This window comes from Pezoporus occidentalis, unplaced genomic scaffold, assembly GCF_034315485.1.
Source record: "Pezoporus occidentalis ecotype Australia unplaced genomic scaffold, CSIRO_AGI_Poc_V1 ctg410, whole genome shotgun sequence".
Classification (NCBI taxonomy): domain Eukaryota; kingdom Metazoa; phylum Chordata; class Aves; order Psittaciformes; family Psittacidae; genus Pezoporus; species Pezoporus occidentalis.
This window is the reverse complement of record NW_026915737.1, coordinates 77325-91986: the sequence shown is the minus strand read 5'-3', so window position 1 is coordinate 91986 and position 14662 is coordinate 77325. Positions and strand designations below refer to the sequence as shown.

Genomic DNA, 14662 nt, shown 5'->3' with positions numbered 1-14662 from the left:
TCCACGGGGAAAAAGAAAAAAAGGTTATGAAAGTATGTATTTCTGAAAGCCTTTAATAAAGGACCAGTAACCAAAGACTGAGAACTGCTGATTAATTACTGCAAAGTTAACTACATAAGCTCAGAAAAGAAAAATCTTATTAGTACTTTTAACAAAATAGAGGTAGACAGTAACAACGGATTTTGCACCAAAATGGCATAAGACATAACACAGACACACTAGGAAACTATTTTTTCACCGGATATTTAACAGAAAACATGACTTTCTTCACGTAAGAAAAATTGTGATGACTTCTGCAAATACAGTACTTTAAAGAACTGATGTAAAGAATGGAAGAATATTCTTAAGAAGTCAGTTTGTGCACATACCTCTTTTTTAACCTATAATCTTTTAAGATCTTCACAAGTAACAGCTTACTTAGGAAATGAAGTTGACCAGACCTTCTTCAGAAAAAAAACTCCAATACATTAACAGGATTTCAACCTACAGTTAAATGTTCTACACTGTCATGCAGTATCACCCACAGGCTAATTCTCAAGGTGTCTCTGTCTATACTAGACTAGAAATTCTGAAGATGATTCTATTCTGTCTACACAACATGGAAATATGGCAAATTCCTATGTACTGAACAATGTTTCCTTAGATGAAAAGAAGTGGCACTTGCAAAAGTAACCTGGAATAAGAAAAAAATAACTTAAAATTTTCTGTTACACCTTATAGTTAGATAAAATCTGATCAGTGTTCTCGCTCTCTCACACTCAACACAAAGCCTGCTGTAACTTTTTTCCAAACCTTGAGAAGGAAATTAATTCATCAGGCAACTGGACAGTTTAAGAAGAGCAGGGTTCTTACCTTACCTAAAAAAGCCTGTAGAGAAAGCTTAAAACATTTATTAGAAATACTTAAGCATTCAAATGCACATTCTCTCTTTGAAATTCTCTATTAGTAAAGGTCTACCAAAAAGTCCAGTTATACCTTACACTCTACTAACATGAACAGGCTGGATAAAACTAACCAGATGGCTTTTAGAAGTGTCTGAAACAAATGTAGACCTTCTGAAGTACAGAGAGTAGCAAAGACTTTCTCCCCTTTGCAATTACCTTTTATTATGTATTTCACTCTTAGCCAGGGTGTGAGGAACGTAAATTAAAAGGCAATTTTAGGGCTTCTATGAAGACAAAGAGGACTTAATCCTTCAGAGAACAAGTATTTTCCATGCCTAGTTTTATTCTCATTACACCATAATCAAGTGCTGGCAATTACTGTCTTAAAAGCTACGAAAACAGGATTGCAACTCAGCAACAAATTTAGTATCAACTCTATACTCAGTCAGAAGTTACTGTCCTATAGACCTTCTCTAGAATGCTTAGTATTAGCAAATTTCACTACAGATACTCAAGGTATGCTCTATTTCTATCAGAGAAATTCTGCCTAAGGGACTCATCAATAAGTGAAGACATTTATATGCTTAACGGAACAGCAACTGTTGTTTTCACTGGAATCAATTACTATCAGAAGAAAAAACTTGCTTCTCAGTATATAAAAGTGATGGCAAATGTGAAGAGGAACAATTACATACACAAGCTCACCGCAGTAAGTGCATGGCTTAAGTAGGGTTTTGTTTGCAGGTTGGTTTGATTGGTTTTTTTTTCGTACTCTTTTAAAGTGCTTTCTCTGATCTGCCATCAAAACATGCTTGTTGAAGGACAGATGTGAGCATGGTTGATGTCACAGGAATACAAAAATTAAACATTCAAGCTATTGCTTTGACTTGAATATTAAAAAAAAAAAAAGCCCACTGTGTATTTAAGTACACATTGGAAGTGTTTCTACGTCTCTTATATACAACCAAAGAACATGTTACACTCAGATTATTAGAAGCAGCCTGTTCTGATACAGTTTACGAAGTGACAAAGCCAACAGTAAAGCTATTGCTTTACTTTTGCAATGTAAACATCTCAAAGAATATGCTAACAGTTTCAGAGATGAGATTACTTAAATCAGTAGAACCAAAGCAAGTGGGCATATCAACCTTTTGTCTCTATGAGGCTTAGCTCAGAAGCTCAGGCTGTACATTTATTCTTTGAAGGACATCTTCTGGCATGCAAAAGACAGGATTGACTGCCTTGATTTGTTCTTCTCCTAATAAAGATAGTCCAGCAATTCCAAATAGAGTATGAAATGGATCCACCTGGGGGAAAAAGAAAAAGAGTCTGTGTCTGTTTCCAAAGATGTTCATGTTCAAATGTTCATTCATACAACCTTTTCATTTGTATGGCATGAAGCTTCTCTTTGCTAGGAAGAGGCTGAAAACCCCCATGGCTGAAGGAGACAATGCAACTGAACAAAACTTTCATTTGTGCTGACAGGCATGACAGCTTCCACAGCATGTATTTACAATACTATGATTTACTCAGAGATGCTTGCCAATTGTCTCTTAAGACAATTTTCAACTCTGAATTTGACAGGAAGCACTCATTTGCCTCCATTACCATTAAATGTCACAGGGTAGCAGAAGCAAAGAAGAGATTTTAAAAGTAAGTTTGATCATCCGTAAGTATCGCTTCCATAAATTCCCCATTTGCTCTTCAGCAACCTTCTAATTGTCTTCAGCTCTTTAATGGTCTCTGAATACAGAGTTGTGCTGTAAAATCTTGAGAGGGGAGAAGCAACCTACTGTGAAAGAAAACTGAAGGAAAAAATATAAGAAAAAACCCAAAAGAGACAGGAGCAGTGATGGGGTGTCCTTCACTGTATGAAACTTCCCTAAAAGCACTTACCACCACAAACTGCAGCAGATTATGAAGTCTCATTACAAGCATCCTGTCAATGGAGTTAATCAACCATTCTACAAAAACCTATCCAAAAGTCCCTGTGCTGTCTGGTGCAGCATACATCCTGTTTGCTTTAGTGGAACTTCTAGATCTCACTGCAAAGGTTCTATAATGCAGTAAACTAAGCCAAATTACCATGTTGCAGCCATATACAGGATCCTCAACCACTGATCACAGCCTAGAAGGTTCAAACTACACTACCACAGCAAGTCTCACTCCTCAATGGTTTGGCAACCACATTATTAGTGCGGTCAAATCTTAGACTTATATATACTTGCTCCTTCCCAGAACTTAAATTATGGCCATAAAGGAGGGGTAAAATAAATAAGCAGTAAAATAATAATAATGAATAGTACACTTTAGGAATGGCAAGACAGATGGACAGGCCCAGAAGGGGAGATGGTCCCCAATGGGAAGTGTGCAAGTGAAGTTATAGATTCAATCGGTTGATGAACAATGTGTGCTCAGGGAAACCGAAATTCCTAGAAGATACATCTACTGCCATCTGCTCCTTTCTGCAATCTTCTTCAAAGCAAATAACAAGGAAACACCCGCTGAATGACAACCAAGAGCTAATAAGCACAGCTACTGAAGTTAAGTTATTGAGAATTAGCTGCTTGGAACTTAAAAAAATATAAAAAAAATGACAGAGCTATCTTTTGTGAAGTGGTTCAAAACCTGAAGTACAATCACAACATCAAATCAAGACTGGAACCTAAAACTAACTAAAAACAAAACCAAAAAAAACCACCAAACAAAAAAGCCCAACAACAAACCAAAACCCCCACCACACTAACCCCCCCAAATAAACACCCCCATCCTAGCCAAAACAAACATCCTCAAACAAAAAAACCCCACAACACCCCACAAGCCTCCAAAGCAACAGGTTTGTTAGGAATGAGTTTTTACAGGAACAAAGCAAAAACCTGTAGGTGTCAACACCTCTATGGCAGCACCCACTTCAACAATGAGTTAACAGGTAAAAATAATATGAAATGACCACTAACATAACACACAAAAAACCTCTCAATGGAGCCTGCATTAGACATGGAGGAAAGGCTCTGCAAAGGTGCTCTTCTAGCAAGACAAAAATACTTCAATAGCTCAAATTTAATCTCAAAGCCAGAAAAGCATAAAGATTTTAAGAGTCACACTTCTCAGGGAGAATTCTGAAAAGGGAAAAAGTCTTTCTGTGCGCTCTTTAGAAATACAAAAGCCTTCCAATTTTAAGAACACCAAAATACTTTCCAAATGACAGACCAGAATAAGGAGATTTCTCCCCTTCCCCCAACTGGGAATGTATCATCTTGCAAAGAAACAGAAAGCTACTTCAGTTCTTAAGTTGTTTGTGAAGAAAGGAGAAGACATGGTCAGCTGCAATAAAACGAGCAATAAAATGAGGTCCCCTTTGTGACCTCTGACAAATAAGCAGCCAACTGCTTTACAGGAATTGCACTGAAGTCTCCGAATACTTTTATCTGTCCAGGATCCTTGAAAGATAAGGAATATGGATTTGCCATTTTACCTGGGCAATCTCCATTATTTCTTCTTGAAACCAGAGAGCACAGACCACCTAAACCATAACTGCTCTCTCAAACAAGCAGAAAATTGCACCAACATGCTCTTCATAATGTTATCACAAAAGCTTTTTCCTCCCTCCTCGTATAGACAAATGCCAGTGAGAGGCAGTTGCTGGGCTGGCACAGAACAAAAGCTAACATATAAAGACTCTTAATAAAAACTTACAGCTCATTTAGATCAGGCAAAACCATGAAGAGAGTCGATGACTACTTCACCTGCACTGGACTCTAGCTTGCATATCGTTTACAGAACAAACCAAACTCCTAAACCCCCACACATCCCCCCTGCCAAAAATAAAAAAAAAAAAAAACAACAAACAAAACCAACAACAACAAAAAAAGACCCAAACAAAAAACCCAAACCAAACCAACCAACCAAAAAAGAAAAAAAAAAAAACACACAAAAAAACAAAACACCAGACACAGTACTTTTACAGAGGTCTTCCAAGTGGTCTTGTAAGAAACAATTTGTGTGGTATGCGTTATGAGAACCAAGCCAGGATTTGTAAGGAAGGGCAACTGACTTCAGTGGGGAATATCACAGTGCAGGTGTGACATAAAGTATGTGCTGCACAAGCAAGCCTTCAAAAGCAACTCTACCCTAATCTTTCCTACAAAGCAAACTGCAGGCTCTGCAGAATGCTTACACCTGGATCACAAGTTGAGGTACACTCAAATGAGAAAATTTACCTTCCCAGTTGGAATTTGCAGTTACGTGTCTTACACAGTAAGGGGTTATTTACCATATCTCCTGGTCTGTCAGCAAATCCTCCTGTCTCCTCATCCTGGCAAGCCAAAATAAAGCAGCGCAGCTTCTCTCTGTCAATCCAGTGTAATCTACCAATCATCTTCAAAGATGCTAGCACCCACCACGAATAACATACATCAGGTAACTGGCAAGCAGAAAAGCAGATTATTATTTGATTTTGTTTTAAACATGACACTGTAAATTTTACTGGTGATTCTGCAAATTATTAAGTGTGTTGTCACAATACTGTTGCAGAGAAACAACACTTGAAGAGCTTACTTGGAGTAAAAGACAAGAAAGTTCCTGGGTGCAGTTTCTTTTCAGAGGACTTCCCTTTTTCAGGAAGGGAAAGTCTCTTTCTCAAACCTCTTCTTCAGGAAACAAAACCACAAGAATGTGATTTTGAAGTGTTCTTCACCTTCTGTGGAAGAGGCTAAAAAACCACAGCCCCTTTTTCAGGAGTAGGAAGTACAAAGAACTTCGTATCAATTACTTTTTGGTTGTTTGGTTGGATTTTTTTTCCATGGCAAGGGGGGAGGCGATGGAAGGCGTTGAACGGAGCAGGGGAAGCATTTTTAATTGGTTATCTATTTATCAGTCAAGATTATTTGAGGTCACACAATTCCCTAGTGTGATGAGGAACACTATTATACCCAGGATCTACATACAGGAAAACAGTAATTTTTGCACAAATTCTACAGAAGAGATCATTCCTCATGTCAGAAAATATTAAAGCCCCGATTTAACAGGATACTGGTTAAAGTAGTCAGCAAGACATACGTCCATATGTGTACCTTCCTAACCTGAGTACTCACACCAAGCGTAACTAAGGACTGCATGACAGATGTTAGTGACAAAATTAAGAGTCAAAATGAAGTCCTAACTTCTTTGAAAAGTTTATTAAATATTTCATAGAAGTCATGATGTTTTCCAGAAGTACTTCATTTTAGAAAAAATAATCTCTACTGAAGTCTGAGCAAAGAAAAAAAGCCACCTAATACCTTCTCTGGTCGTCCGTTGAGACCCCCGGAAGGTAACTGACGTTCACAAAGCCACCAACCCAGCAAGTCAACGTTTATTTGATGCAACTGGTCTGTTATAGCCAGGAATCCTGTGCAACAATAGATCTAAAATTACAGACATAAATTGGTTGTGTATTTAAAGACTATAGTTAGCAGACTAAATGCAGGAAGATCTCAAAGCAGGAGTACGGCCATGCAAACAATACAAAATAAACATACATTTTAACTTTTGGTTTTACTTTTCCATTAGTATGTTATTGATACAGTTGCACTGTATAAAAGTACCAGCTATATGATGTAATTACAGGACAGTAAGATTTTACTAATACAAGAACTTAATGCACTTGGAGAAAAAGTCTAAAAGATCAGGCAGAGCCCTACAGTTTTATTTTAAGATAATGGACTCTGAAGCCAGAGAAGCCAAACTGATTTCTGCAGGCGGGATATGGCCTATATGAAAATTCTGCATCCAGCATGCGGTTTATTCCTGTATGTGCCTCTTCACCAGCAGCTTGCGGACAGCAAACTAAAGACCTTCTAAGACATTCTCTAGAAACAGGTTACCCTGATCTTTAACTATCCTGGCAATCCCACATATATCTAGCCATGTCACGCTTGCTGCCAATGTGCCATGTAACATATGTGCATGGATTAATCCGTGTTTACTTTTTTCTGGGAAATAACATTTACAGTGCAACAGCACACAAAGAAGTTGTGAATGCTCCATCCCTGGCAGTATTCAAGGCCAGGCTGGACAGAGCCTTGGGTGACCTGGTTTAGTGTGAGATGTCCCTGCGCATGGCAGGGGGGTTGGAACTGGATGATCTTAAGGTCCTTTCCAACCCTAACTATTCTATGATTCTATGATACACTGGTCACCTTTCATGCAGTCACCAGGAGAGCAGCCAAAGCACAAACCGCAAGAGACAAAAACCTCAACTGAAAACCACTCATGATCACCTTTTCCTAATTAAAACACACACCCAAAACGACAAGGAAAAATAACAACAAAAGCACATATCAACAGGGATGTGCCTATCTGAGAACAGTAAAAAAGTGTTATATTCCCAGAAAACTTTTGAACTATTGTGCAGGTAAAGGAGTTGCGCTTTACAGTGGTTCAAGGAGTATGTGAATATGCACAACAGATCTAATCCTTCCTGGAAACACCAGCTGCAAAGAGAGTGCATTCAGCTACTTAGGTGACTTCCTTGAACAGTAGAACACGGTCCAGCCATCTAGACCATACAGGCAACCCTATACCAGTTGGTTTGAGTTTACTTTTTCCCCTCCCCTTGAGAAGGTTCACATCTCATTTTTATTTGAGCTCAGCAGCTGATAAGTGTCAAACATAACACACAACAATTGACCTTTATGTTTCATGATTTGTGGCGCACAGTGTACAACATCTCTATTAATACCAATTTCAATTTCTCTAAAAATTCCTTGTGCTAACTACTTCAACATCACTATGTGAAGACTGAAACACAGTCCTCTAAGTTATTCCCTTATGATATTCCTCACACACACACACACACTGTAATGGCCCAAATCTCTGATTTATCTAGCTATTTGCTTGTTTATTTTAACTAAGGTACTAGAATCAGGCATTTTGGAAACAAGAAAGGTTTATCAGTCGACATCCTTGATAGACACTGTAAAGAAACGCTTAAGGCAGTATGTGATGCTTGCAATTTTAAAACATTTCCATATGAAGCAAAACTCACCTGTCCTGCATGCGATTCGGAACCTGGTCTACAACCAAATCCTCCATCAAAGTTCATACAGGACAAAACGAATTCTACTGCTTTTCCCACATCAATAGCATCCAGCCTTCCCTGCAAGTCAGAAAAGCAACTAATGCACTTTATATACTACCAAGCTCGTTATGTTCAGAAACTTCAGCAGTACCAAACAGAAGATTTTGCACTTGTACACATAATGATTTAGGACTTACCAGAAGTGCAAGAGTTGCTGCAGCACAGAATGAGAACCTTGTATCTATTTCTCCTAGAAAGCGAGGGTAGGAAATGAAATAAGAGTATTTTTATTAACAACAACAAAAATATATTTAAATCACCACTAAAAGCATGAAACAGTATGTTAAAGTACCAGGTTCTACACAGAACAAAAATCAGCCAAAAACTGCTCTTGTACTATTTCCCTTTCCAGCCCATGAATTATTCCTCACTAATTTAGAAAGTGTACATTAAAACTGTTTTGTTTACTGCACATAAGAGCAAACAGTTTATAATAAGCTGGTGTACAGTCAGATATATATCCAAATCAATTCAACTAGTGGTAATTTACAAATAACTACACAATTTTAGAGTTTCTGTAGTGTAGACAATCACAGAGCCGTGGACTCAAAAATACCCAGACATGACTCTTCACCTGCCTTAAATCCAGGCAGAAGTAGAAGCCACTTTTGTATTTAGAGTAAGACTGATAAAAGTTGCATACTTTTATCTGGAAGCTAAACCAGAAAGGCTACATCTATAGCAGAATGATGCTCAGGAAGTCCATACCAATGTAACTCTCCTCACACAAACTCCAAACAACTAATACTTGAAGTCAAAATTTAAAATTGAACCCATCCACAAGCAGTATTTTTTTGGTTAAACTGATACAAGACTTTTCTTCTTCATCAATTCACAGGCTGATAAATACAAACCAAACCTGTGCTGTTCTGTCCTACATCAGGTACTGCATTCCTTCAGTCGCACTGTTAACTTCCTTCCACAAATAACATAAATCCATTGTGCATTCGGTATGTTTCAGTACTTTAATTTTATTAAAATGTAAGCGTTCCATGGGCTATTTTCCATGGGACTAAATATTTATGCTACAGCGTAAAAATATCATCTTTGCTCATAAAGAATTTACGTGCAGAAACAAAATCAGTATTAAGAGAAGTTCATTAGTACAAACCCAATTTTTCTCACTCCCATATACTGAAAGATGCTTCCACAGCTGTCATGCATAAAGATCGTAGCTGAATGCCATCAAATAACATGCAATTTTGTATCCCTTATGAAGTAGCTTATCTGCTGTATCAAAGCATTGTCAAGTTACAAATGCTCAAAAGTTTTCTTCTTTCAGAGATGGACAATTTTAATACAAGAATAAACCTGAAGTTTAGAACATTTATGAAAGGAATGAAACATATCTCAGCACTTGACAAAATCTCTTTTTTCATAACTCAGAAATAAGTGTTCACATACAAAACATAAGCAAAAAGATCATCCAAGGAAACTTAAGCTCACAGACTTAATACATGTCAACCAAGCCACTAAATTTTAATGATCTAAAAGTTACCCCATTTGTCTCCAGCAAATGATCCATCCTCTTGTTGCAAGCTCTGTATATATTCAACAATTCTATTTACATCAACAACATGCAGACTATCATATAAGATAAGAATCTGGGAAAAAAAAAAAAGACACAGTAACAATCAAAGAGAGGCAAAAATTTAAAAAAGTCTATTTCTTAAAAAAAAAAAAAAAAAAAATCCTGGATTTATAAAAGACTTCATTTAACTCTGAATGCTACCTGATAAGGTTTACTAAAGTAAAATGTCATTCACTGCAGTTCATCTATCTCTGCCTAAAAACTGTTAGGAAACTCTTACTGTTAAGAAACACTTGAGTGCAAACATAGGCAATTCAAGCTGAACTCTTCCGCCCTTTGTTACTTTCCAGCTTCCAGCTCACTTCTCAAAAGCATAATCAGGTTTGTTTGTTTTTATGTCAGCATTATGCAGAACAGACATTTAATTTATGGCTAATTTCATAATGGTATAATGACATCCTAGATTTACAGATATGTAGTATAAGCACTGCTGCTACTTGGATATATGGCAAGGTTAAGTTAAACTGCTTGTTACTAACAGCACTTACAGTCCAAGCCTGTCAGCAATGATTAGTTTCAAATGATTTTTATTTACATTCACTTTTTCAGATATAATGAGGAGACCCAAACTGCAGTAACTGAAGTATGAACAGTATGAGTAGACACTAACTGTACAGTCAATAAAAAAAACAGATGTCATAGGGAATATAAAGTTTGTTGAGCTACCACTGATCTGAGCCAGTAAATCCATATGACAAAGCAATACTGTTTCTGAGCCCCAGCCAGCTTCCTGGTTTTACTCATAACTTGCATAATATGTAATGAGAGGAATTAAGAATTAGAAAGAAGAGTTCAAGCTAAGCAGTATTATAGCACCAAGCCTGAAAAATACCAACAAGCATGACTTTGAACACCCAGAGTTAGATGGAATCTTTCAATTGTTAGATAAAATTTAAGTCTTAAGGAAATGAAAAAAAAAGAACATACAACTCTAACAGAAAATATATAATCATAGCATACTCCTTAAAAAGCAAATCTGAACAAATTGCTATTAATAGTCAAAGGAAGATGTGACATGACTCTTACACATTCTGGGTATGTCTCTTTGCTAAGAACATGCATGCTCATTAAGACATGCTGTTTTAATGAACAAAAGTGTTACATCAGCACTTGCTAAAACTTCGCAACTTTGCACATCTAGAGCTGCATTCAGTTAGCACGAAAACATCCTCCAGTAACATCAAGTATCTACTTAAGAACAAACATCTCTAACAACCTCAGATTGTACCCCCTTCTTATACTGCATTAGAATTTGTGAAGGGAATTTGACTGGGCAATTTGGAACAGCTCAGATGTCACAGCCTAAAGAAACTTTAGTTTCCTGGTTCTCACAGTACTTGAGTAATTCTAGAGCTAAACTGGTGATAAATACCAACTTCAGAGCAGATAATAAATGCCAGCACTTGCCACTAACCCAAGAAAACAGCACTCTTCTGTCCTACCTAAGGCTTTCAAATCAAACACCTTAAATCCAACACACTTTCTTCCTAAAACAGGGAATCTTATTTATTTGTAACACCATTTAGATATTTCTTCCATAAGACTGGACCAGAGAGAAGTTATGCAGCAATAAAAAAACAGTTCAGAAACATCTGAGCCTTTTTGGTATTTTTTTCCACAACATGAGTTTTCATGAGAAGAACAAAAGCAAAACAAAAAAAAAAAACAAAAACCACAACAAAACAAACAAGAGGAGAGTGACAAATTAAATCTACAGTGGAGATGACGGCAATGAAAAGATTAGGTTGAGAATTACTCTTTCTCAGGGAAAGAGTACTGAAGTATGGGAAAGAGTACACACCATCTAAATCAAATGCTCGGGAGACTGGTATCATTTTTAAGTTATACACAAAAAAGCAGATTTGAGGAACACAGCAAGAACCAAGTACTACAGTGGTTTTTTTTGTACAGTACTAACATCTAAACACAGTATGTATAATTATACATATTACATAGTTTAGATATATACTTATTTATATTATATAATTGTTAATACATTATAATATCTATCAATCATATTCTACAGTAATGCATACATGAAAAAATAAAATCCAAAACTTTACTCTTATTCTGGTCATACTTATCTTTCACCTCAGTGTACACTATAAGGATTTTATAAAATCCAAATTTTACCTACCAAAAGCTCAAGCAAAGCCTGTAGCTAAGAGCATTTAAAAAAAACTGCAGCAAAATTATCAAGAATGCATTAAATTATCATTAAAAAACACAGCCTTCCAAAATCTGACCATTTTGTAGGAAACAATACAGCCAAATGCTAAAGTTTTTTGTTTGATTTTTTTTTTAAGAAGGAATTCAAATAGTTTTTCCATTGGCATCTCACAGGACCTGGCTCATCAGTCTGCAGTCATCAAAAGCAGTAAATGCAATGGTTTCTCCTAAAATTGCCCTGTTACATTTACCTGGACAGCACTGAGGGTATAGAGGAGATGAGGATCATGACCTATGCTGGCACTTATTCCACCACATTCATGTTGACATGATTCGATGAATTCCAGAATTTCTTCTTTATTCATTCGGTGCAGCTGCCCCATGAGATCCATTGCTGTCAGCCCCCAGTAAACACCACTCATCCTCAAATACTCCGACATACAGTATTCCTAAGTAGTGCATTATTTTAGTTCTTCATCAGATAAGCACATAATCAGTAGAGAACAATGAAAATACTACAAACTGTAAACATTAGCTAATGTATGTCAACCATCTTTCATCCCATTAACAACTTACTAGATAGCAGCCCCTCACACATACTCTGCAGATAATGCATTTGTCCACATATGCACACATACAGGCATATGTATATGCATGTATCTACATGTACATTCCCTTCCTCCCATTTTGTCTAGTTCAAAGTATCAAGCTCAATATCAAATTAAACGCATGCAGGTAGTTTAGCACCAATTCAGTTATTACCTTGGTATTCAAACTACCACTCAAATTACCATCCCAGCTAGTCTCAAAAATAACAAACCTACCATTTAATGAAACTGTCAAGTGCCAAAACCGCCACAATCTAAAGCTGCACTAGGAAATGAAATTTCATACTGAATTCTCTTAAACCAATCACATCACCCACACCACCCATAAACATTGTTTTCTACTTTCTGAGCACAAGAACAATCATAAGCAATAGTGCTTAGAGTTCCTTTGCAGACAGCAGAGGTAACTGCATGTTTTCTTCAGACACAAGCAGTTACTGACATCTTTCATCTACTGGGACCGGAATACTGTGTGGGCCTGATGGCCCAAGGCTATAAAACTGCTGTTTGTTAAAGCGTTTCTCAAACCCAGGAAGCACAGGGCAGTACTGTGGTGGGATTCACCATGCCGTCCCATCAAAAGAGCAGCATGTAAATGTAGCTATAGTCCTTGCGCATTCTAGCGGGTGAAGATGCAACAAGCAGCTCATTTCTCAGGTCTCAGAGTAATTCTAGAGCTAAACCAATAATCTTCAAATTTACACTCAGATAATACATGCCAAAACTCATCATAGACCTCGAGATATTAACAAAGACGTCCTTCTTTTGCACTTGGGATTGCAGGGCGAGAATGAGCTGGCTTGTAAACAAGAAATTATGACTATTAACACTGCAGCTGTACTGACACGAGTCGATACCTACATAATCATCTTTCTTTGTTCCATATGAAGCTATATAGTCCGCGTGTTTCTCCGAGAGCAACGTGCTTGGGGCATCGGGTTTTATCACAACATCCTTTTGGGGTGTCCCCTGTAAGAAGTACCAACAAAACGCCGGTTGTGCGGTCAGTTCAGGCTGTGGGACCGGGGTGTAACCCAGCCGCCACCGGGACACGGACAAACTCGGTTGTGAACACGGGCTGACCCCATGCCCCCAGCGCTACCTTCCCAGCCCGGCTACGACCACCGCCGCCGCCCCTAGCGAAGAGAGCGAGCGGAACCCTCCCGTAAAGCTCAGCGGAACCGCCCTTCTCCACGAACACCCCGAAACACCAGGAGCCGCGGAACCCTGCTCCACCGCCAAGGGGCCGAACTGGGCCACCACGCCGCCATCCCCGGGCCAGGCCCGCTCTGGCCCCGTAGGGCCGAGAACCACACCTGGGGACGCCCCCAGCCCGTCAAGCGTAAGCGGCGCGCGGCTGGAAGCCTGCGCGTCCCGCCGAGGAGAAGGCGCAGGCTCGGCCTACCCACTGACCCCGGGCCAGGCACTCTCGCCGGCGCGCCCAGCGATACCCACCATCTTGGCCGCCTGCACCGGAAGGAGTGCGGGGCTGCGGGGCGGAGCAAGGCGGGGCGGCGGCGGCAGGGCCTCGCTATGGCTGCCCCAGGGCCGCCCGAAGGCAGCGGCGGTCACGGCCCGAGGCCGCGCCAGGTGAGGCGGCAGCCCGACGTACCGCCAGCGGGGCCTGCCGAGCCGAGCGGCGCCTAAAGCTGCCTGTGCGGCCCAGCCGCCATCGCCTCCCGGTGGGTGGCCCTACCGCGGGCCGCGGCTCTCCCACCGAGGAGAGGAGAGGAGAGGAGAGGAGGGGAGGGGAGGGGAGGGGGCCGGGCGGTCGTTCAGGTCTGCCGCTGCTGGGGTGGGCCACGTCCCGCTCTGCGCCGGGAGCCGTGGCAGGGCCCACACTGGGGCCTCGGGGGTGCACGAGCAGTTCTGCACAGCTAAAGGTCACCTTGACACGGGGGAAGCGGGTGAATTTACATACACTGACTGCAGCTGCGCGCTTTCCTGGGTCACAGCCCATTTAGACATGAGTCCGGTTTCCTTTTGTGACCTCAGTTCCCAAATCCCAAGATTTTGGCTACAGAGAAGGTAGCGATAACTTCAGTTCAAAATCACCCTTTGCTACCTGTTTAAAACTGCACGGGATGATAATGTGTTGATGAGCAACACCTGATGCTGCCAGGTGTCCCCCAGAGAGCTGTGCTAGGCAGGAGCACCCCTGCCATTCCATAAAGAAGTATGATGTGCAATGCTGGCTTGCACAGAACAGTCAAAATTAAGATCTGTTTTTACATAAATACCTTCCAAGGATGTTGCATCATCAGTCTTCCTGCAGGTAAAGAAGTTGGTG

General features: G+C 39.6%; 1 protein-coding gene and 1 non-coding gene across 2 annotated transcripts; both read right to left on the bottom strand.

Moving 5' to 3' along the window:
• Positions 1–35: 35 nt before the first annotated feature.
• On the bottom strand, positions 36–14056 carry RABGGTB (Rab geranylgeranyltransferase subunit beta). Its single transcript, XM_062634067.1, has 9 exons — positions 13828–14056; positions 13234–13341; positions 12016–12213; positions 9503–9608; positions 8142–8194; positions 7912–8022; positions 6164–6289; positions 5158–5307; positions 36–2191 (listed from the first exon to the last, which is right to left on the bottom strand). Exons 1-9 carry the CDS (start codon positions 13828–13830, stop codon positions 2051–2053), a joined length of 996 nt encoding a protein of 331 aa, XP_062490051.1. The 5' UTR covers positions 13831–14056; the 3' UTR covers positions 36–2050.
• Positions 13027–13109, bottom strand: LOC134171639 (small nucleolar RNA SNORD45). The gene has a single exon (XR_009967694.1). It is a non-coding gene; the product is annotated as a small nucleolar RNA SNORD45 (small nucleolar RNA).
• Positions 14057–14662: the final 606 nt, after the last annotated feature.